The following is a 25,314-nucleotide window of genomic DNA, read 5'->3' as shown; positions in this document are numbered from 1 at the left end:
GGTATGATTTGTGTTTTCTTAGGTTAGGTGTGATTCACTGCTTTTTTGTTGGATATGTCGTAGGCATAACCACCAGAATATCGAGTATTTAATAGCAACAAGAGTATCATGAAGACAAGCAAATAGTGGTTTACTATGGTTTACTCTAGACACATGATATATGTATTGCCAAGATACATAAAGGTGGAATTCAGAATAGTGAATCTATACTTAGCAGTGTCTACTTATCTTCATGATATTATTGGTACTTGGTATTGGCATGTCATTATTGTTTTCTCCGTATTTTGACATACAACGGTGGTAGGTGTTTTCTTAATGGATGTTTTATGTTCTTTTTGATATTTGCATTCTTTTCAAAGTCATAGTGCAGAATTAGTTTTGCAAGGATAGGTTTAAATTGGAACACGTTGGTCAAGCCGTATTTTCATATTTGATTTTGTGGAACTTTATTTTATTTGCATGGGTGGGATAAAATTGTCTTCAATTTAGTAAGATACACTCCAGTTCTCGGTGGAACATGCTTGGGCTTTTAGCGTAAGATTTAATTGTCTTTTTATGGGTGTAAAATATTTGTAAATTACCTTTGATGGAGAATGCTTGATCTATGCTTGATAAGCCACAACTGAGCTTATGATTTTGGTACAAGAATGTTTCTGTTATTTTAGGGTCAAAAGAACTCACTGACAAGTCCCTATGTGTGCAACAGTCAGACTCTATCCAAACATATGGTGTTTGGTACAGTCCAAAGATGAGTGTCTATAGTGAATGTATAACTTCCAGAATAGTGAGCCTGAAATAATGACAAGCCAAAATATCAACAACCAGAGTATCATGAAGGCAGGTATATGTAACTAAATATGTGTTTACTGTACTCATTTGAACTATATATACATATATATATATATATATATATATATATATATATATACACACACACACACACACACACACACACACACAGAAAATATATAGATATGTAGTCAAGATACTTAGGGACCGATTACAATGCAGCCCGTAAAGGTCCCGACCATCGGTCAGAGCCTTTAGGGCAGCATCATAATGGGCTCCTCGGTTTACTTTCCAACTGCCGCATTATGATGCTGGCGATTGGAAAGTAAACCATCTGGTTCTTCCAACTGGCTGCCGACGGGCTCATGGAGCTCATCGCCCAGTCGGAGTTGGCTCGTAATCCCCAAGGGCGGGCCTTTCCGCCCTTGGGATAACAATGCACGATTTCCTACATGGTTTCCATGCCGGCCTGTCCGACATGGAAACCATGTTGGAAAGCGTGTTTGGGGGGCCCCCAGCAGGGTCCTCTTGTGCATGCGGCCTCCAGCACTTATGATGCCCTCCTGTTAATCCCTGCACTTGAGGTGTTTGCCACGGGGTGCAGGGATGAACAACGCCTCCCATTTCTAATGGGAGGTGTTGTTCATTTCTAAACACAAGCTCCCATTGATATGGGAGTGGTTCCATCTCATTGTAATAAAGTGGTCGTGACCACCAACCAGAGGTCGGTCCCAGGACCGAGACTGTGTCGGGCGGACTTCATGCCAGACATCGTCATCAGGCCCTTAGATGTAGAATTAAGAATATTAAATCTATACTTACTGATATATGTTTATCTTCGTGATATTCTTGTTGTTATTTCGGAATGTTAATATTTTTGTATTGTATATTCTTACATACAACCATGCTGGGTCTTTTCTTAGCAGGGTATTTTATGTACTTTTTGATATTTGCATTTGCTTTGATGAGACAGTGCTGAATTGTTTTTGGAAGGATTCGTTCAAATTGGAGCACATTGTTCCACCCTTATTTTCATATTTGCTTTTGTGGAACTTTCTTTGATTTTCATTGGTGGGACAGAGTTATCTTCAACCTAATGAGATACACTCCAGTTCTCTTGTTGCAATGTGATTGGCTCTCCATGGTAGGATACAATTGTGCTTTATTGGTGTAATTGTGTTAATTACCTTTGATGGAAAATGATTGGTCTTTTCTTGATAAACTATGACTAAATAATGAACCAAGCATAAGAAAGTTTCTGTTATTTTAGGGTCAAAAGAGGTCCCAGAGAAGTCCCTATCTGTGCAAATTTCAGATGCCACCCAAACATATGAAGTTTGGCAGAGTCCAAAGAGGAGTGTCTATGCATGGAGGGAAATTGTCTTCTTCACCGGTAGGATCTCAGGAGAGTTTGATGTAAGTACATTTTTATCGTTCATTCTTTATCTTCCCTTTATGTGTGGTATGCTCTTTATGTTATTATTATATACAAAGTAATCAGCTGAGGCACCATAAAATAACATGACCTGACAAACGTGTTGAATACTGAGCTTCGAACTGATAACCCAAAACAAGTAAATTGACCAAAACAATGAGAACTGTTTCAGTTTTACATGAAGTTTTCTAGTCCTCAGAGGACCTTCGTCCAGAAGGCTCATACCAATGTTTAAAAACAAATGTGAAACGTATCCATGAAGTCAAAGACAGGCCACTTCTGTGTCACTCCATCTCTGCTGCATGCCATCTTCGATATATACCACCACTTATCCTTCACTTTTGTTGAATTCCAGCTCTGCCATAAGTCACCTTTACCTCATGCCAAATGTGAACCCCAAGTTCCTGCTCTGTTATATGCCATCCATCCTTACCCCCATGCTATGACTGCTGCACGCCACCTGCGCATTAAGTAGTCTATTCTGAATTCCTTGTTGAGGTGCCCTCGCTTGAGAATGCAGCATCAGTTGCATAGATCATCCTCCACATGCCACCTGTTCTGTGGGCTGGGTCTTCAATATGCCACCAGTGCTTCCTGACACATGTGCCACCTCTAGTCCATATGTGTTGCACTAGATGCAACACTGTGTTTGTGTTCTTCCATATTTCCTCTTCCCCTGGTGCATGCCCCACCCCTGTTAACAATCTCCCCCATATGCCATCCCCGTCATGCAGCTCTTCTTTTGGACGTGTTACCTATGTTTTGTCCAATGCATGCCACCTTCACCAGGTGATAATTCTGCTCTAAGACGAAGGGTTTTGAATTTCAACCTCCATATTCTTCTAAATAAAATCCCAGTACATATTTTTAACATTTAGCATACTCATTACATTGTAATCATTTGAGGTTAGCAACACCTCACCCCTCATTACTCCTAAAAGTGTGTCATCTACACCCCTCAACTACAGGAAATATCAAAGGTGACACTGCTTCCAGATTTAAATATTAAAGCCTTTGCTCTGACTCAAGAATGCCTAAAATGTGGGGTTTGCCATTAAAATGTGAAAACCTACGGTTTGTACTTCTGCACTCATTTTTAAGTTACATCCTTTGATAAAAGGCTTCAAAGGATGAAGGTCAGAGATGTCTAACAGTGGTCCACAACCTCTGAAACCTTGCTCAGTTTGCGTAAAATATTCCTAGTTACAATAAAAGCATGTACCTCATAAAAATATTGTATACATCTAGCATGGATCTGGCCTTTATGCACAACAGTGAACACTCCTAGATCAAGGACATCTTGAATGTTTCTGGTTCTTCTGCACATTACATATGGTGTCCATGGTGTCCTGTTTGTTACTTCCTTAGTAGGCATAACATTGAATCTATTTGATGCTGCACATCCTTTAAACAATTCTGTAGACTGCAACGTCTTGCATCTTTCACTTTTCTTGGCAAAGGTCCAGAAGGGCTGCAACAGGCCAGATTTTCAGGTTAAACAGTGCTTGAAATGGAACTATAGAAGTGCAGGTACTCACTATCCCGAAGTTCCTGTTTCTACTGAGAAGTGCAGATACTCTTCTATTAATCATATTGCACTCGTGCTAAAAAGTGCGGGTACTGAATACCTGCCATTTAAAGCATATCCTGGGTAACCACTCACTACATAAATCAATTGCATTGAGATTCAATATATTTAAATGGGTCTTGTGTAAGTATTTTGGAAATTAGTAGTTGGTAGGGCCTTCCTTTAGTTTATGTGGCTCCTCTCTGCTTTTGGGTCTTGTGCCTGCAATGTATATCTAAAGGTGTAACCAGAATCCCTTGGGTTTGTTTGCATTAGATCATGTATAGCGCTTTACAAAAAAAGCAAGGGCTACAGGTGAAGAGCAGTGGTGGGTGGGGATTATGGATGGGGATTGACTAGCACAAGCTATATGATTATGAAACAAAGCAGAGACAAAGGCGAGAATTAAGTTACAGAATAGATGGGTAATGTAGCATTCAGTGTCATTACCCCTAATGGGGTACTGCTCCTCTGTAGAGCTTTTATTAAAGCATGAGATGACCTCAGTAAAAACTGAACTGCACCAAATATGAAGATGAAAGAAGATCATCGGGATGAAAATTGATCAGAATTTAAAGTCGAACATGAAGATTAAAAACAAAAATAACAAGCATTTACAATGCAATGGTTTCGCCTTTGGAAAAGTTTGAGCTATTGGCATTGTAAATGATAAAATTTGTATTTATGTGTTGGTTTTGAAAACAGATAAATAAATGGCATTGTCATTTACATTACCATTAGCTTAATCTCTCGCAAATGTGAGACCTATTGTACCCTATGGACGAGCTCAGCAGACAGCAATTACTACCACACAAACACACCCAGAGCCAGCCACACACACCCACCCAGAGCCAGCCACACACACACACCCAGAGCCAGCCACACACACCCAGAGCCAGCCACACACACACACACACACCCAGAGCTACACACACACACACCCAGAGCCACACACGCACACACACACACACACCCTCAGAGCCACACACGCACACACACACCCAGAGCCACACACCCAGAGCCACACACACACACACCCAGAGCCACACACACACACCCAGAGCCACACACACACACACCCAGAGCCACACACACACACACACCCAGAGCCACACACACCCAGAGCCACACACACACACACCCAGAGCCACACACACACACACCCAGAGCCACACACACACACACCCAGAGCCACACACACACACACCCAGAGCCACACACACACACCCAGAGCCACACACACACACACCCAGAGCCACACACACACACACCCAGAGCCACACACACACACACCCAGAGCCACACACACACACACCCAGAGCCACACACACACACCCAGAGCCACACACACACCCAGAGCCACACACACACACACACAAACCCAGAGCCACACACATCCACCCAGAGCCACACACACCCACCCAGAGCCACATACACACTCCGGGGGAAGGGAAGCAAGCACAGCGAGGGGGCAGGGAAGCAAGCACAGCAAGGGGTTTTAGGCTATGTAAGATACACTATTGGGTAGCTTTTCCTCAACACAGTATCTAGAAACATGACTTGCCCCTGTGTCACTGTGATCAACTTTCCACACAAAGCACAAGTCACTTTATACTGTTTTGCCCCTTATACACTGATTATAGGCAAGATTTTTTAATTTCTGTTTCAAAGAATTCTAATTCAAGAATGCATAAAGAGAACTTGACCTTCTTAAAGAAACTTTCTACCCATGAGATATACTAAATTTGATAAGAAACGCCCCTGAACTAAGGAAATATATGAAATGCTGGCATTATGAGTAACATTTGTAATTAAGAATTTTTAACCTTGGTATAGTGCTGGTGATGTAATCTGTTTGAGTTTGAGTTTTAGAAAATAACAAAATATTGTTGAATTGCTGCATTATGAGACCATGTCCATTTTTTAGTAAAATGTGAACGAATTTAAATGCTTAATAAACAAGCAGCAGGCAACAGAGGCATACGCCAAACCGGAGCACAAGCAGCAGGCAACAGAGGCAGACGCAAAGCCGAAGCACAAGTAGCAGGCAACAGAGGCAGACGCAAAACCGGAGCACAAGTAGCAGGCAACAGAGGCAGACGCAAAACCGGAGCACAAGCAGCAGGCAACAGAGGCAGACGCAAAACTGGAGCACAAGCAGCAGGCAACAGAGGCACACGCAAAACTGGAGCACAAGCAGCAGGCAACAGAGGCACACGCAAAACCGGAGCACAAGCAGCAGGCAACAGAGGCACACGGAAAACAGGATGTAGTTTCTGTGATGACCTGGAGTGAGGTGGCCACCCTATATAGGACTGTGGGGGTGACCAGTAAGATCACGAGGCCTAACGGAAGGTTGCAGCTGCTGTGAGAGAGAAACCGAGGAGAAACAGTGAAAGAGAAGAGAGCAATTTAAAAAAAATGCAGACTAAGCTACACAAAGAGAAGAAATAAGAAAGACGAGATGGGTAGAGAGAGGAGAGATAAGGAGACAGGGAGAGAGAAAAGGAGACCGTTTAGTATAGTGTGAGAGAGAGGATCTATAGAAAGAGAGAAGGATAGGGGAGATAGATTGAGAGAGAGATGGACTCTAGCACAAATATGCCCTCACGAGCCTCCGTGGCTCTGAAGACAAATGCCTCCGGTCGTGGGAGTCCCTCGTGGGGGACTCAAAAGAAATGCCCCGCTTTGGAAGAGCCTCGTGGGCTCTGAAAACAAAATGCCCCTAAGCTGCTAAGACGCCCGCACTCACCAGGAGCTTCTGGCCGACACAGAGCTCTTCTGCCTGTATGCTCCGTGGCTCTTCCTTGCTCCAGGGGGGATGGGCTCACGGACAGCGGGAGGGGGGGACGGGCACACGGACAGCCTATGCTGGTCTAGACGCAGAACCGCTGCCAGTGCGCCACACTGCACAGAGTGCACAGTATTAATGTGCTGTGTTGCGATAGACATGCAGTGCCAAAGTTGATGAAAAATGCTGCACTGCGTGTACATTGCTCGAGTCATGTCTGGCGAAACAGCCAGTACTTCTTCTTACGGGTGGGTCACTGGCAAGGACTCGGGGCAGTCCAAGGACACCTCCAGAAATCCACCTCGGATTAACTAAAGTGGTACATTCTAGACTAGAATTACCGGGATCCCGCACCGTGTTACATCTTCCACCCGAGTGTCACGGCGCAATCCATTCTACAGTGGAGAACCACAAAAAGGTACCTTTTACATAGGCGAACCACAATGCAGTGTCTTTTATTCCACAGCCCCACTGACCAGTACATTTTTCAGCACCACGAGATTCTATGTTTTACAGAAGGCATATTTAGCAGAGTCTTTACAATACACGGACAGCTGGAGGGGGGACGGGCACATGGACAGCGGGAGGGGGGACGGGCTCACGGACAGCGTGAGGGGGGACGGGCTCACGGACAGCGGGAGAGGGGACGGGCTCACGGACAGCGGGAGGGGGGACGGGCACACAGACAGCGGGGGGTACGGGCACACAGACAGCGGGAGGGGGGTGGGGACGGGCACACGGACAGCGGGAGGGGGTGCGGGAATGGGCTCATGGACAGCGGGAGGGGGGGGGGGTCGGGAACGGGATGAAAAAAAGTATTAAAATATGCCGCTTACCTGCTAGCAACTCTTGGAAAGTGAAATCGCGCAGCCCACCCCTGCAAAGCACACGTTGGTAATGAAACCAACATGCCGATACGAAAAAAAGAGAAACAACCGCCCACCGCCGCATGACGCATGAAAATGGGCGGGATGAGTAAAAATCGCCGGAACGCCGACAAATCTGCTCAGGGAATGAGTGACGCATCTCTGTTCCAATGACTAGCCTCCATTTATGGAGCTAGCCAATGGAACAGAGAGGCAGAACAAAGCCCCATACTTGTAAAAAAAAGTTTTCACCTGCGCGAACGCTGCTGCGCAGCGCATCGCCAGGTGAAACCTAAAAAAGTCACAGTTCTAGAGGAGTATATCTTGCTTCCCTCACAAGTGAAATCTCCCAAGCAAGAGGAGAGGTGTATGGTGTACCCCAACCTGCAGACTCATACAGTTAGGTAATGTAACTCAAAGTATGAATTGTTCAGTGTACAATTTCCAATAGGCATGGAGCACTTGGTTAAAAGGTCAAGAGTGATTGAAGATGTCAGGTTCTATGGAGTATTAGGCGGCCATGGGCAGGGCTGGGGTAGATGCAGTCGCATCTGGCTGTTTGTATGGGTGACTTGCTCACCATGGACCTGGGAGGCTTGCGGGATCTATCATGACTATGCAGAAGGGGCATGGCTGGGCAGAATAAATCAAATGCCAGACTAACCCAGGTGATGTGGGTTGAGGAGGCTGAGCCTCCTATATTTCAGATGTTCATTGACATTGGCCTGAATGGAGCTCCCGCACCTCAGGGGCTTGTGTTATGCCCTTGTATTCAAAAACTTCCTGGCAGCTATAGAGGGGAGTTCTCTTGACAAAGCTGTGATCATTTGGCGATTATGGATTGCGCATTGCAGCTGATGGCAGCAGCCAGGCCCAATAAACACAAGGGAAAGAGCAACAAAAGGCCGCCATTGCTGAGCAAACCGCCTCTCTCTGCGACTGGCAAGCGGGCAAACAAAGCGCCGAAATCAGGAACAGGATTAGAGCGTTTTTTAAAGGGCTAAAAACAAGATCAAAAGAGCCGAGGGATGCAAGCGGACCCCGGAATGACACGTTGGAAGTGTTTCCCTAATTCCAGGGCGACAGATAACAAGTCGCACATTCCTTATCACATGTGGATTCAATCCGGGCGGGAGGCTCTGATCAGAATCTGGTAATTGCCCTGACATGTCATTTGGAAAAGAAAACACAATTAACGGCCCTTGGAGCGCAGCCTCCCCAGGGCTGGGCAGGCAGACCCCAGGGTTTACTGTCATCTTCGACCCGGCTCTTGGGAAGCTTCACTGCCCAAACACTCGTAAAAGGACGCCCTGACGTGGCTCCACGTTTTACCATCTTATGTTGTCGCAAATTAGGACTGTGCAAGCCATTCCTGGTGTTTTAGTGGGTAGTATTCTTTAAAACCTCAATGAGAACAAGTTTACCAGATGACTGGTCGCAACAGGCACCACCTTTTCCAAGGCGCCTTCCTCTAAAATTGTTATACTTTTTCTAGGGCGCTTGGCTCTAAAAATGTAATGCATTCTGGGAGCTATGATGTTTGTTTCAATTGAACTAGCCCGGTGATTTGTAAAAGCAAAGCACGTGATTGGAACTTGGTATGAGTAGCTAGCAAGGATACTATTGGCCCTGGTGCAAACAAGGGAAATGCCTCATGTGACTGCTGTTGTAGCACTAAAATACAACACTTATCAGGGTCGTGTGCCCTGGTGCCACTGCTGCGCCAATGGTGGCAATGTCACTGTATTGAGCCCATTAGGACATAGGGCAATCAGGTAATACAAAAAAATAACAGCAACAATCAAATAAAATAAAAACAGAACCCTAACTGCAGTTGTAAAACATTATGATGGAAGTGTTCTGTGTTTGAGACGGGCTCTAGGTCCCGGTGCCACTGCACCTGGTGCACAAACGCTAGCGATGCCCCTACATTGTGCCCTTTATGGCATAGGGCAGCTGGTAACTAAAACTAAAAAAAAAAATACAGAAATCTAACTGCAGGTGTGAAGCATTCTGCTGGAACTGTGCTGTATTCGAGACAGGCCACCTCGTGTGCAAGGCTGCGAAAGAGCACCAAAACATTAAGCAAATCCTGACAATTCAGCCAACGCCATTTTAAGTATGAATTGACCGATGTACGCGTGAGTTTAATATTTCCAATAGGCACGGAGCACTTGGTTAAAAGGTCAAGAGTGAGTGAAGGTGCAACACGCTCTATGGGGTATTTGGCAGCTAAGCGGCAGGGCTGGGGACGTTGAGGTCGCATCTGGCTGTTTGTAGGGTGATTTGCTCACCATGGACCTGGGAGGCTTGGAGATCTACTGTGACTATGGGGCAGGGTGGGCAGAGCAAATGCCAGAGTGACCCGCATGTAGTGAAATTGGGAAACCTCTCGCAGACCAATAATTCTGTAATATGGCGAGGCTCAGTCGGTCATGACGCCCTCTTCCGGTGATATAAACGGGACTCGGAGAAACATTGGTAGAAAGGGTCTCTGAGGTGTCGGTAGAGCTGGGGGAGTTGGGTATATCACACATGGCTTTAAGGGGACCAGGGCAGGATCACCGTCAGTCATTCCCGGCTCTTGTAGGGCCGTAGTGAAGTCGGGTGAACCTGTCCGAGGCCTCTACAGAGTCAGCAGGGCTGGGGCACAGTCCCTCACAAGACTGAAACCGACCTGCTGCATCTAGCACTCAGAAATACTGCATATTTGTCTGGAAGCCACGTCACGTTCCGTTGTTTATATCGGCGACTTGTTCTGAGATAATGGCGTTTAGAAACTAGGACGAGACAGATTGAGGACACGGGGGGCGGGAGAGGACGAGGGGGGCGGGCGGGAGAGGCCCTCTTCCGGTGATATAAACGGGACTCGGAGAAACATTGGTAGAAAGGGTCTCTGAGGTGTCGGTAGAGCTGGGGGAGTTGGGTATATCACACATGGCTTTAAGGGGACCAGGGCAGGATCACCGTCAGTCATTCCCGGCTCTTGTAGGGCCGTAGTGAAGTCGGGTGAACCTGTCCGAGGCCTCTACAGAGTCAGCAGGGCTGGGGCACAGTCCCTCACAAGACTGAAACCGACCTGCTGCAACTAGCACTCAGAAATACTGCATATTTGTCTGGAAGCCACGTCACGTTCCGTTGTTTATATCGGCGACTTGTTCTGAGATAATGGCGTTTAGAAACTAGGACGAGACAGATTGAGGACACGGGGGGCGGGAGAGGACGAGGGGGGCGGGCGGGAGAGGCCCTCTTCCGGTGATATAAACGGGACTCGGAGAAACATTGGTAGAAAGGGTCTCTGAGGTGTCGGTAGAGCTGGGGGAGTTGGGTATATCACACATGGCTTTAAGGGGACCAGGGCAGGATCACCGTCAGTCATTCCCGGCTCTTGTAGGGCCGTAGTGAAGTCGGGTGAACCTGTCCGAGGCCTCTACAGAGTCAGCAGGGCTGGGGCACAGTCCCTCACAAGACTGAAACCGACCTGCTGCATCTAGCACTCAGAAATACTGCATATTTGTCTGGAAGCCACGTCACGTTCCGTTGTTTATATCGGCGACTTGTTCTGAGATAATGGCGTTTAGAAACTAGGACGAGACAGATTGAGGACACGGGGGGGGGGCGGGAGAGGACGAGGGGGGCGGGCGGGAGAGGACGAGGGGGGCGGGAGAGGACGAGGGGGGCGGGAGAGGACGAGGGGGGCGGGAAAGGACACGGACGTCGGGAGGGAGGAGGGAAACGTGGGGACGGCGGGAGGAGGGACACAAGGCAGGACAGCAGCAAGCACGGCCGGCCGGACCAGACACGGGGGCGTTCCCGGCGTCGCGTGACGTCGGCAAAAGCCAAAGAATCTCGGGAACGCCCGCGTGTCTGGTCCGGCATTGACGGACGCCTCTCTGTTCCAATGGCTAGCCTCCATTTATGGAGCTAGCCAATGAAGCAGAGGGGCGTGTTCAAGTCACCCATACTAGAAACTACAGATTTCGCTGGAGGAGGAGCCTAACGGCTCCGCCCCCCAGCGAAACCTTGACGTAAATAATTAATTTACTCTCTTAATTTCTATGCAGGTAAGTACTTAATCAATAATAACTCAATCAGAATGGAAAAAAACAGAGTCCGTGGTGTTAGAGTTTCTAAGGGTTTTATTCCTCATAAAGGAATCAGGATATCATGTTCTGACCACCACAGGGGTGTCAGAAGGGATAGAGCGCTCTCGTTTATTAACAATACATAGCTTATATACTTGATTTATACCATAAGAATCCATGTAAGAGGCGTAACAGCTGAGAGAAGACAAGATAACAGTATACACGTGGTACTAGTACATCATCAAGAGGCGTAAACTAGGCGTGAACTAGGCGTAAACTAGAGGTGTGTGCTAGAAACGTCACTGATAGGTGACGCAAGTGGGTGGCACCAAGGGGTGGTGCTAACAGAATGTTGCAATGTCAGCAGAAATCGGAAGCTTGGATGCGCGCGCAGCTGCATGACGTGTGATTGACGGGGTGCAGGGGACTTGACATTTACACTGACGGAAAGAGACAGAAGTCTGGCATGTCAGATCAACTTGTACTTCTATCATATCTGATATCTGATGTTTAGGAACTATACTATCTGGGCGGAAAGGTCTCTAGGGCAGAAGCTATTCTACGCTAACTGTGGATGCGTGTATAAGCGCCTGAGTGTCTACATGTGAAGCGTGGGGCACGGGGCCTTCCATGGAAGCATGGCAACAGAGGTTATGATTTACTTGCGTTAAGACAGGTCGGCCCTTTGGCTCTGCAGCTGGAGAGGATGTTTACAGGATCTAGTAGGCAGGAATGTATTCTCGGGGAGCGGAACAGATAACTCGAAGGTTATAGTCAGTCTTGGCAGAAAGCAGGCTTGAGCTGAGCGCGAGGGGCCGCGCTGAAAGTAGGACAGAGTTCACGAGTACAGAGGTAGCCTGGGCAGAGTCAGGAGCCACAAAAGAGGTTCAGATGGCAGGAATTCAGGGCCTACTCTTGCTAGAGCAGGAAAAATATGAAAAGTGTACTACAAAAAGACGGTGGCATAGCATACTTAGGAACGGACTATATAATCCATTCATGGTGGATCTGAAAGAGGACATGTTAACGGTGGACGCAAATGTATTTGCGTCTTCATAGCTGGCACAGGAGGGAAGTTACATGCACTTTAAGCTGGTACATGGAGTCGGTGGGGTACGCGCTAGGGAACACAACATGGCCAAAATTTTATTTTCCTCATTCCCTCCTTGTTCCCTACGGACCCTTCATGAAATATCGATCCTCATGAATCGATCAGTCTGTTCTTGTAACATCATTTGTTCTTCTTTCTTTCGGTTACGTTTTGAGTGAAAACTGGAATGTTCAATACAAGAGGTGGCACACAGTCCACAAATCGCTGGCCCACACTGCAGGCACAGGCAGCAACTGAATACTAGGACTAGGCCAATGCCTAGGAAGGATAGGATCTTCCATCCCCAAGCTGTTAACGTTGTCCAGAACCAACCGGACCAAGTCCAGGTGCCTGGATTCTGATGTATCTGATTTGCAATTTTATGAAGACGGGTGATAGCTTGATATACAGATGGTGCATTTTGTGGAATGAAAACACAGCAGCTTGACCCGATGACCTTACAGGCTCCACCTCTATCTGCCAAGATGACGTCAATTACAAGACGATTCTGAAGGACAACAACCCGCATAGCGGACTGCTCTTCTGTTAAGTTACCTAAGGCGGAGGTAGTTTCATTTACTACGGCTTCAAGTGTTCTAGTTAATCTGCGTATTAATTTACTATTCTGGACAGGTCCTAAAAAGAAAAAGAATCCTTTATTAAAGTCAGTGTACTGTTCCCATGCCGTTTCTGTGTAGTCGACAAGTGGGGCATCTCTTCTGGGTCTATTCTTTACTAGGTTGCTATTTCTATGGTAATCAGGAGGAGCTAGAAAAACAGGTGGCAGAAGGAATGCAATGTAACAGGTACCATCCCAATCTGGAGGTAGACGAATGTATGCGGTATGACCACAAACAAAGTAAGAATGACTGATAGCTTTAAAGGACGATTTTCCATCATCACTGAATTCGACCACAGTAGTGCATTTACTATGACCTAAGTGTACGGAACCTTTCTTCTTGATACATAATTCACCAGTGACTGGCAGTACTGACATAATAGGTAGAACGGGTGTGGCTTCGGATTCGACAGTAAGAATCATAAGGCTAATTGTATAATTACCTAATCCATATACTTCATTTTCTAGATCAGTTCCTACTCTAGTGGGGAGTCCCTCCTTATCTGGGTAACAGGCGTCGAGCAGGACCAAGTTCAGGTTTCCCCAAACCCAACCCCCATCGAAAACAGCAATGTCGGGATCTAAAGAATTAATTATCTTAAACCATGCTCCACAGGAGCCATTGTGAGAGAACGGGTACGGAAAGAGAGGCAGAGCTCCCTTGTAATTCTGGTAGGGAGGGAGTCGGCCACATATCCAGCAATTTGTAGCATTGTTAGTTTGATGAGAATGATGTAACATACTAATGAATGTATTGTTGCGCAGCGCGAGTCTGTAGGAAAGCTCATGAGGAGGTAACTCACTAAAAGTGTGTTCAGCAGAGACATTGTAAGCAGTTTGTTCACGCTTGAAAATAGGATAGTAGATAGGTAATAAGATGCTAGCAATAATAATTAAAACACTGAGAATGAACATTATTATTAGTGTCACTATGCAGTGACTACGAAGTGATTTGCAATATGTACGTTTCTTTGCTTCTCTCTCTCTATCTCGATCTAGGGGATACATGTCAGAAACTATTTAACCGATTCACCTAGGGGAGGACTTAAACAATTAAACTGTCTGACTTGCTAGATCGCAATTTCATACGATATTGTTCTTGAGGAGTTTTTTCTCGTTTGGATTCGGTAAAGTCCTTGTTAACACAGTCTTTGGTGGGGGTGGGTGTGTCTTGTTCCGGTTTCAGTCCTGGGAATGTTTTGATATGGCTTAGGTGGACCCACCCCTTTCTGCCTTCCAATTTGACTGCGGTCTTCGTGGTAAGAAGAACGGTCTTCGGAGACTTCCAGCGGGGCTCCAACGGACTTTTTCTGTCGAAGTTGCGGACGAGGACAATATCCCCGGGACGGACGTCATGCGGCTTCACATCAGTGTTGTCAGGGAAAGCTGCGGCAACCTGTGAACGACATGATTGGAGTGCAGACATCAAGGAGGCAAGGTAATCTGTCAACATATTAGAATCAACATCAGTAATCTTTTTAGGAATGGGCGTCCCCCACATATTCGGTGGTCTGCCAAAGACCACCTCGTACGGGGATAGCGCTGATCTCGAATGGGCGACCATTCTCATATAGAATAGTGCCACTGGCAGGGCGACTATCCAGTCGACCCCTTTGTCCTGACATATTTTGGCAAGGCGGATCTTTAATGTCTGATTATGCCTTTCTACAAGGCCTGCTGCTTCTGGATGTCGGACACAATGGAACTTCCACTGGTATCCCAGTAACAAGGAAACTTGCTTCATTAATTCGGATGAGAATGGCTGACCGTTATCTGAGTACACGACACGAGGCATGCCGTATCGTGGGAAGAATTCACGAACCAACTGTTTGGCAGTGGTCGGAGCAGTGTAATCTGGGACTGGGTATGCTTCGGTCCAGCGGGACAGAGCACAGACAACTACGAGAACATTTTTAAATCCTCGACAACGGTCCATCTGGATATAATCCATCTGGAGGACTTCAAAAGGGTGATCGGGAGGATGAAATCCACCTTGCTCTACAGGGACGCTTTTACCTGGATTGAACTGACAACAGATCATGCAAGTACGCACTTTCTGTTTTGCTGCTGCTCGTAAGTGTTTATTGTTCCAGAGATTTTGTAAACTGTCTAGCATTGCTTTCTCTCCTAGGTGGGCAGGACTATGTGCTGTATTTATCATGACTTGAACCATAGAGTCAGGGAGAAACCATGTAGATTTTCCCTTCGTCATCCAACCTTGATCTGTCTGGATCCCTCCTAGTTCGATCCATTTCTTTATTTCGTCTGCAGTAGCATGTGTCTGAATGTCAATAACATCTAGTGTGGGATCTCTGACTGTCATACAGTTTGTCGGATCTGTTGTCTTTGTCGTGTCAGTTGTCTGAGTGTGAGTCAGTGCTGTATGTTTTGCTGTCTGATCTGCCAGGTCGTTACCCTGGGAAACAGAATCTGTGACTTTAGTATGTGCTTTACACTTCATGACGGATATGGCTGAAGGCAGATGTATTGCCTCTAACAGTGCTTGAAGGAGAGGACCATGCTGTATCTTTGTACCATGAGAGGTCAGAAAACCTCTTTCTGGCCAGAGCATGCCGAAGTCGTGTACGACTCCGAACGCATAACGGGAATCAGTGTATATGTTAACATTTCTGTTCTTGGCTAGAATACAGGCTCGGGTCAGAGCAATGAGCTCTGCCGCTTGAGCAGACAGTGTATCAATACGATGTGTTTCTTTAACTTCAGTTTCAGTGGTCACGGCATACGCGGCCACTAACTCTCCTGTACTTGTTCTCATGCATGAACCATCCACATAAAGTGTCAGGTCTGGATTTGTCAATGGAACATCTGTTAAATCTCGTCTGGGCTTTGTTACTGCATTAATGATCTCTATACAATCATGTGGAGCTGGATCTGTCATAACTGTAGGTAACAATGTCGCTGGGTTCAAGATACTGCAGCGTCTGATTTCTATGTGTGGCTGGAATAATGTCAACTCGTAACCTGTCAGTCGTGCTATAGTCAAGTGTTGAGTCTGGGTTCTGTTTAACAGAACCTCTACAGAATGTGGAACTTGTACTGTTAACTGATGACCTAAAACAATTGAGTCGCTTTGTCTGATTGCTAACGCTGTTGCTGCTACTGACTTTAAGCACGCAGGGAGTGCCTGTGCTACTGAATCCAATGTGCTTGAAAAATAAGCACAAGGCTTATGTGAACCTGCTTGATCTTGAGTGAGGACAGACAATGCTGTACCGTCACGTTCTGTAACAAAAAGTGTAAACGGTTTGCTGTAACATGGTGTCGCTAAAACTGGTGCTTGGCATAAAGCTTTCTTTAATTCCTCAAAGGCTTGTGTGTGTTCCTGAGTCCAAGGGAGGACAGTCGAAGTCGCTGCCTCCTGTGTCGTTAACTGAATGAGTGGTTTAGCTAGAAAGGCATATTGAGGAATCCATTGTCTGCAGTACGAGGTGAGGCCTATGAAGGCCCGCACTTCCTTTTGTGTCTGGGGTCGTGGCATGTTTACAATTAACTGAATGCGATCGGGAGTGAGCTGTCTCCCCACTTTGGACAGCAAGTGACCCAAGTACACAACTTGCTGAACACAGAATTGTAGCTTCGAAGGAGACACCTTGTGTCCCTTGTCGGCCAGGAAATGCAAAACTGTTAGTGATGCTTGTTCACATTCGGGCTCACTTCGTGCGGTGATCAATAGATCATCGACGTATTGTAGTAAAGCGGTATTAACTGGCATTTGAATACAATCTAGTTGTCTTTTCAGTGCTTGACTATAGATGCTGGGGCTTTCTGTAAATCCTTGAGGTGCGCGGGAAAATTTGAAACTTCGTCCATTTAAACTGAATCCGAAGAGATATTGGCTCTCCGGGTCAATAGGTACACTGAAGAAAGCGTTCTTGAGATCGATTACAGTAAAGAACGTTGCTTCTGAATCAATAGCAGTCAATAGGGAAGAGATATCGGGGACCACAGGATACTGTGGTACAATGCATTTGTTCAGTTCTCGAAGGTCAATCACCAGCCGATATACTGGCGGTGCATTGCGGTCTGTACGTTTAAGAATTGGAATGATGGGTGAATTACAGATATTGGAGTCGGTCTCTACGACCACTCCCTGGGCAATAAGCTCTTCAATGATTTTCAGTAAAGCCACTACAGCATCGGGTGGTAACTTGTATTGTCTGATTCTGGGTAAAACAACTCCTGTCTTGAGTGTAACACGATATGGAGTGATATGCATACAACCTACATCAGCTGGGCCTTTTGCCCATAAGTGATCTGGTACATTTTTCAATCTGACATCAAAGTCACGTAACACATAATGACCCTTGAAATCCCGTAGAAAGAGTCTGACTCCTTCCGGGGAACAGCATATGATAGCTCCTAGAGCCTTCAGTGTTTTAATTCCTAACAGATTTTCGGGACATGATTTCGTAAGTAACAAATCTGTAACTCGAGATAATGGACCCACAGCTAGTGGTACTGGTTCCGATACTTCATTTACAATAGGCTGTCCTGAAAAACCAAGGGAAACATTCTGTGAGCCTGAGAGGGGTGCCCCTGGGACTTCATTGTGACTTATAGTAGTGCGACTTGCCCCTGTGTCAATTAAAAACTTTCTGTCTTTTCCTAATACGTGACTGTGTACATAAGGACCTTCTTGATCTACAGGAATTTCAATAAGAGGCAAATCACTTTCCCTCCCTAGGCTGTTTCATGTATATCGCTGATAATCTGGATATGCCGACTGGGCATACTGGTACATCTGTTGTGAGACTTGCCGAGTTGCGGCAGCGGGCTGTGTCTGAGCATGCTGTGGCTGCGGTACTGCTACTGTCTGTACTGTATGGGACTGATCATGCATAGGCTGTGTATTCTGCATTGGCTGTTCGTTCTGTGAGGTCTGTTGATGACCCTGTTCATGTCTAGGCGGACGCGGTCTTTCTTTAGTTTTACCTGTCTCGATGTTATGTTTCAGGACTGGACATTCATGTACGTAGTGACCTGGCTGCTTGCAATAATTACATGTCCCTTTAACGGGAGCGGCAGAATGATTTGTCTGGGCCCCACCTTTTCTATGACCGTCGGCTGGAATCGTCTGAGCTACTAACATTTTCATTTTCGTGTCTTTCATACGTTTCTGTTCCTGATCTTGTTCTTCCCTAATTCGGTTCTGGTGATATTGTAACATTTGTAACATCTGTGATGGCGTATTTGCCTGCCAAGTACTTTCAACTTTGTACACTCTATTTTTGACTAATGGTAGGGCGTTCTCGACTAATTTTGTTACAAAAAGGTGTGGATATGACTCGCTACTAGTTTTTAGACCACTATTGATAATGAAACATTTCTCGAATCTTGAATAAAAGTCACTAGTATCTTCATCTTGTTTCTGTTTACAGGACGAGATTGCGTCCCAATCTTCCTTTCTTGTTGTCAATAATCTTGGCAAAACCTGTACGATTAAACCCGGTAATGCTTTAGTCTTATCCCCAAGGCCTACCCCTGGGACTCGTTTGCTTTCTTCGTCTTCTATTTCTGCCCATGCTATCTTTGACTCTCCCACCTCCCAATCCTTTTCCTTTAATTTCTCGTAAATGCCCGTGGGCAACAGTACTTTTAACATTTTCATAATATCATCATACGTGTAATCTCCCATCAGTAACATGTCTTTAAGCTCTCTATGAAAACCTGCAGGGTCTTTATCATGGCACGGAACTAATTTCTTCATTTCTAACAGTTCTAACTTAGTCAGTGGTGTGTGAACATACACACGCTTCAAGCGTTGGTCCGTACCCATAACTGGATGTACTTCTCGTAAGGGATTCTGACTTTCAATGCCACCACCGCATTGCATGTGGTACGTTTTTCTTTCTGGAGGCGGGGCGGGGACATATTCAGAGCTTAGGAAGGTGTAATACTTACGTCGTTGTTCTAGAATTATTTGTATTAATTTGGTACTGAAACCTCTCCATCTATCCATGAGTAGTGCTTCTAATGTTTCGTGTAAGGGACCTGGATCAGAATGATGGTTTCTGAACTTGATGAGGAGGTGCTGAATCATATATTCACCTGCTATTTTCTGCTCTTCCGGGGAAAGGTTCAAGAATGTCTGCACTAACGTGTCATCATTATACATGTCTGGGTTCTCGGCCCATAACACAGCTGACCGGGCTAATTCCTGTTCATCCATAGAATTGAGTACATGGTACCCCATTCGGTCTCGAAGCCTTTTATCAGTTTCCTGGAACTGATGTTCAGAAGAATTCGGATTTGTTAACTCAGAGAGAAAGACTCTCTTGCTTTCTGGACGGACACCCTTCCTAAGGTAGGCTCCCCTACCTACATATGCTATAGTATCTGTAGATTTTCCTGATGCTTCATGTTCATCTTCCTCCTCGGAGGAAGTTTTATCATTGTCTTCCTGGTGTGCAGTCAATACTGCCTTTCTAATTTTCTGGGACATACTGGCTATGCAAGCCCCCTTATCATGCCTTGCGTCTGCTATATTTTGACCCCACTTGTTTAATGCGTCTAACTCACTTTGATCTGTCCCGGGCCTGTCTCGTTCTCTTATTACACAATTTATGAAAAATCGTAATATCTGTGCTTGAACGTCAACTTTCTGTTTATGCATGGCAGCTTTGACACTGTCGGGGTCTTTCCCTGTCAGTATGAACTTATATAGTCTGTCGAGAATTTCCTGCATTCCTACATAGCATAGCAAGTTATCGGTGGCAGATCTTAATCGTAGTGATGCTAATATCATTAAATCGTCTTTTCCGGGTACTGGATCATATCTGCAAACTGACATCTTATCTTTGAATGCGTCAAGCCGGGAGTGGGGAGACTGGAAAGGATTCTGTGTGTCCCTTAAATGCAATCTGTGTGTCGGTGGCGGGGTCTGAAGACCCGCAGTCGCACCTCCTGAGGCGGATGCTTGAGCATTATCTCTCCGCGGAGTCTGGATCTGAGTCTGAATTTGTCGTTTAGTAAGATCAGGTAGGACTGGTTTCGGTAGGTCTGTCTTAAGTACGGGAAGTGGCGGAGCTGGCGGAACAGAGGAGGTCTGTCGTGGTACCGGCGGGACATTATCTGGGGGCGCAGTGCCACCCCCATCCCTGTCAGTAGGCAGGGCACGAACAGGCAGATTGGTATAAGCTGGTGCTACATCCTCTAGATATGAATTCAGGAATATGTCTTTAGTAGTTTTATGCATTATTTTAGTTGGAACTAATGGTGTCGGTAAGTTTTTCGGTATCTCTGATTGGGTTTCAGATGTGCCATCTGCTGCAAGGTACATACCGTTTACAAGATTATTTCGGGCACGGTCTATTTGTTCTGTTTTTACTCGGATCCCTTCAGTAACTAATTCGTTTTCTTGGTCTTTATCTGATTCTTTAAGTCTGTCTTCTCTACGGAGTGCTTTGTCAGCACGCTTACGTGATTCCTTACGCCAAAATTCTATGGCGTCCTTCTGAGATTGTCTAGCTTTCTTTTTCCATAATGCTTCTTCTACCCTCATGATGCACTCGGCATCCCACGTTCCAGTGACAGGCCATCTGTGTCTTTCGTCTAGGTGTTTGGTGTAATCGGCCCATAAATCTAGATATAATATGGCATCTATGCCATGTTTCTGATACATAAAATTGCCTGGAGTGTCCCTAGGGGGGATAGGAATTTCTTCCTCCAGTAACCCTTTCCTAGTTCCTATCTGTTTTAACTTGTTGAAGAACGGCATCTTGCTTACTTATTACTGAACGCTAGATCTTTATTCCTTAATACGAGTTACAGCTAGTTGATACAAGAAACACAATAATACACAATTAAACAGTCGCATTCATACCACAACATTAATCACATAAAAACATTGAAGACATAGATGACTAACCCCCTATACTGGATGTACTGCTCAACAGTACGGATACACTGGTGTCACAGTGCAGAAATTCGGAATACTTGATATACTGCTAAACAGTACAGATACACTGCCTAAAAACAGTGCAGACCGGACTTGCGTACCCAAACCCGTCTAGATACGACCCAGCAATGGTACTCACCGGGAAGCACGGAAAACAGAAGGCCTCGGAAAACTCGACTGGACTCGACTCGGTACTTCGGAAAACTTCGGGAAATTTCGGAAAACTTCGGAAAACTTCGGAAAACTGGTGGGCCTCTTCACACCTCGGACCTTGCTTCTTTCGGCTGGGCTCTGGTCGGGAACCTCCGCACTCCTCACCGCCTCGTCTGGGCACTGATCGCAGTCTTCGTCACCTCCGTGGGTCAGAGGGAGATGCAGGAAATCCTGCCAGTACACGTGTGTTCCGTCTAACTGATGGCAGGGGACAGAGTTTGCAACGCACCAACCGGCGCGTGAGGTGGGGGAGGGGTCCCTATTCGGGCGCCAAAATGACGTAAATAATTAATTTACTCTCTTAATTTCTATGCAGGTAAGTACTTAATCAATAATAACTCAATCAGAATGGAAAAAAACAGAGTCCGTGGTGTTAGAGTTTCTAAGGGTTTTATTCCTCATAAAGGAATCAGGATATCATGTTCTGACCACCACAGGGGTGTCAGAAGGGATAGAGCGCTCTCGTTTATTAACAATACATAGCTTATATACTTGATTTATACCATAAGAATCAATGTAAGAGGCGTAACAGCTGAGAGAAGACAAGATAACAGTATACACGTGGTACTAGTACATCATCAAGAGGCGTAAACTAGGCGTGAACTAGGCGTAAACTAGAGGTGTGTGCTAGAAACGTCACTGATAGGTGACGCAAGTGGGTGGCACCAAGGGGTGGTGCTAACAGAATGTTGCAATGTCAGCAGAAATCGGAAGCTTGGATGCGCGCGCAGCTGCATGACGTGTGATTGACGGGGTGCAGGGGACTTGACATTTACACTGACGGAAAGAGACAGAAGTCTGGCATGTCAGATCAACTTGTACTTCTATCATATCTGATATCTGATGTTTAGGAACTATACTATCTGGGCGGAAAGGTCTCTAGGGCAGAAGCTATTCTACGCTAACTGTGGATGCGTGTATAAGCGCCTGAGTGTCTACATGTGAAGCGTGGGGCACGGGGCCTTCCATGGAAGCATGGCAACAGAGGTTATGATTTACTTGCGTTAAGACAGGTCGGCCCTTTGGCTCTGCAGCTGGAGAGGATGTTTACAGGATCTAGTAGGCAGGAATGTATTCTCGGGGAGCGGAACAGATAACTCGAAGGTTATAGTCAGTCTTGGCAGAAAGCAGGCTTGAGCTGAGCGCGAGGGGCCGCGCTGAAAGTAGGACAGAGTTCACGAGTACAGAGGTAGCCTGGGCAGAGTCAGGAGCCACAAAAGAGGTTCAGATGGCAGGAATTCAGGGCCTACTCTTGCTAGAGCAGGAAAAATATGAAAAGTGTACTACAAAAAGACGGTGGCATAGCATACTTAGGAACGGACTATATAATCCATTCATGGTGGATCTGAAAGAGGACATGTTAACGGTGGACGCAAATGTATTTGCGTCTTCATAGCTGGCACAGGAGGGAAGTTACATGCACTTTAAGCTGGTACATGGAGTCGGTGGGGTACGCGCTAGGGAACACAACATGGCCAAAATTTAATTTTCCTCAACCTAAAAAGTGCCAAAACTGCATCAAGCACAATGCTATGGATCCTTATCTGAGAAGCATCCCTGTGATAAGTTCTGTGTTACTTTGGAAGAGGCTACCACAATCTGTGCCGACATTTTGAATGGTGATCCCTAGGCACTGCTAGTCAGGGGTTAATGGGCACAGATGGTTGCAGGTGGTGGGCACGCTCTTCCCCTAGGCCCAAGAGCTGCACTTAATGAAGACACATTTTAATCACCAACAGGAACACGCTGCATTCCCAGTAGGATGATTTTTCATGATAAATGATAGAGACTCCTTCATTTATTCCCATGCTGAACACCTACAACACCAAACAGGCCTCTATAGAATCTGTAAGAGTTCGAAACACATATGCTCAAGTGCTGTAGGGCTGTGGTAGAGTCATTCCCATATCACGGAACAGACTGATGTAATGTACTCAGCCCTACCTGCCTTTAAGAGGCAGCACTTTTCAGAAAATCTTATGATTACTGAGCAAACCAATCCATCTCCAGGACCATCACAGTTGTGAATCAGTAGCTGGACAGGGGAGTGTTGGCGTGGATGGCATTTTACGAAACATCCAAATGCATAAGGAAGGCCAAGGCCTGCAAGCAAAGAATCGCCTTCACTTTGAGGAGGAATCCTGGTTATCAAGTCATGTGATTCAGTATGCTGTGTTTTTATTTGGCACTTAGATAATGTTTGCACTGCAGGTGTTAGGGCTGGTGTTATGGCTGTTATTGTCGCAGTGGTTATGGCATCGCAGTGGACTTAGTAGTTCCGGCATTACCTCGCATATGGTGCCCAGGTTCCCATCGCAGACCAGAGAGTGGGTACATTGTTGGGAATGTGGTGTTAAAAGTGTGAAGTGTTGAAGTTGGGTAAGAAGAATCAAGCCATCCCCAGTTCAAAAACATTTACTCTACAAACCAGCTCTTTTTCTTTACTTTCTCCACAGATAACTCTCTCATCAACTCGGAATTTTTCCAACAGAGCGGACTTGGCCATTGACGATATATCGTTCCACCACTGTGCACTTCCACGTGAGCTTTGGGGCCTATTTACACCTTCATTATTTGGAAGCATTTGCATAAATCATGTCTTACTTAGTTTTTCCCACTGTCTCCACCCATTATTTACCTAAACGTAACCATGATGTTCACACCCGCTCCTTTCTTTGCCAGATCACCAACACAGTGATTGGTCCAAACCTAGATAAGAAAGTTATTGGACACTTCAGGGTGGGATTTACAAAAAAGTAGGACATTTAGATCTGCCAGTGTCCAGTCAAGCATTTCGAAGTTTGCAATCTTTTTCCAATGTACAGATGGAAAACTGTTAGGATCAAAGGGTTCCAGGCATTCGCATACGTTTGTGAATTCAACTTTCTCGTGCGAATACATACACACATATTTATTTACAGCAAATCTGCAGTGCAAGGGCAAAGGCACCGGCCAACTTTTTTTCTCTACAAGGAAAATATTTTTCCTTGTAGAGAAAACCTTTCCCTTCCTTCCAAACGACCTCCTCTTCTCTTTTCTCTCCTCCCCACTCCAGCTGCCTCCACTCTTCGGTCTTCCATCTAACTGCACACTCCTCTCGCCCAGATGTTGCTACTCTTTATATAATGCTGAATTTAATCTAAGTTCTAGTTCATTGCTTTTGTCTTCTGTTACTGTAAAGATATTCTGGTTGCCACCGTTCTGGAGCTCTAGATACCTACCTGTCGCTGCTTTTGTAAACCACGCTGATGAGTAGTTAAGAAGGAGCTGCGCTGTATACAAATGTGAAATGAATATATTAATAAAAGTTTGTCGTTTTTCATAAACTTAGAGGACAATCCTGCCGTGCCATACACAGCCCACTCCCCACGCACATCATTCCCCTGGTCTTGGAGTTTCTCAAATAAAATCTCAGTGTGAGGAAGCCAAATTATTTAATTTAATTTAATTGTGGGTTTATAATGCGCTAGGAATCGACTCCCGGAGGAGTATCTGCACGCTTTGACCGCTGGGGAACCCGTCCTGGCTCATCCTGAGAGATGGTCCCTAATGGGTATCCCTAAGGTGCGACCAAGCATCCCCGGCGGTCTGGGGGGGCCGTTGTGAAGATGAGGGAAGCTAATGCCCAGAGTTGCCGAGTGTGGTCCCTGACTGGAGTAGGCACCGAGGGGAGAATTATCGAGCCCGCTGACCATGGTCCACGACCCTGCCGCGTCGGGAATCGAACCCTGGTCCCGGGCCGTCCTCTGCTTACGGGTCTGCCGCCTCTAACCAGTGAGCCACACCACTCCACCATGAATATAAAGACATTTTCCTAATGTATACAGCGGGCCTCATTTATGAGGCTGTGCATCACTTTTACGCCGCCGGTGGTCACTTTTTGTGACGCACCAGTGACGTAAAAAATGCGCCTAGTTGCGCCATGTTTACAAAGTGATCCA

At 45.9% G+C, this 25,314-nt stretch overlaps 1 protein-coding gene across 1 annotated transcript in view; it reads left to right on the top strand.

Moving 5' to 3' along the window:
* The window catches only part of MAMDC4 (MAM domain containing 4), a 607,580-nt gene that overhangs the window by 88,287 nt on the left and 493,979 nt on the right, over positions 1-25,314 (top strand). The window contains exons 5-6 of the mRNA XM_086921169.1: positions 2,060-2,205; positions 23,830-23,914. Coding sequence (XP_086777295.1) covers positions 2,060-2,205; positions 23,830-23,914 — 231 coding nt within the window. The remainder of the gene's footprint in view (positions 1-2,059; positions 2,206-23,829; positions 23,915-25,314) is intronic.

The sequence above is a fragment of the Lissotriton vulgaris genome, chromosome 5, assembly GCF_964263255.1.
Source record: "Lissotriton vulgaris chromosome 5, aLisVul1.2, whole genome shotgun sequence".
Lineage (NCBI taxonomy): Eukaryota > Metazoa > Chordata > Amphibia > Caudata > Salamandridae > Lissotriton > Lissotriton vulgaris.
This window is presented reverse-complemented; position numbering and strand designations above follow the sequence as displayed.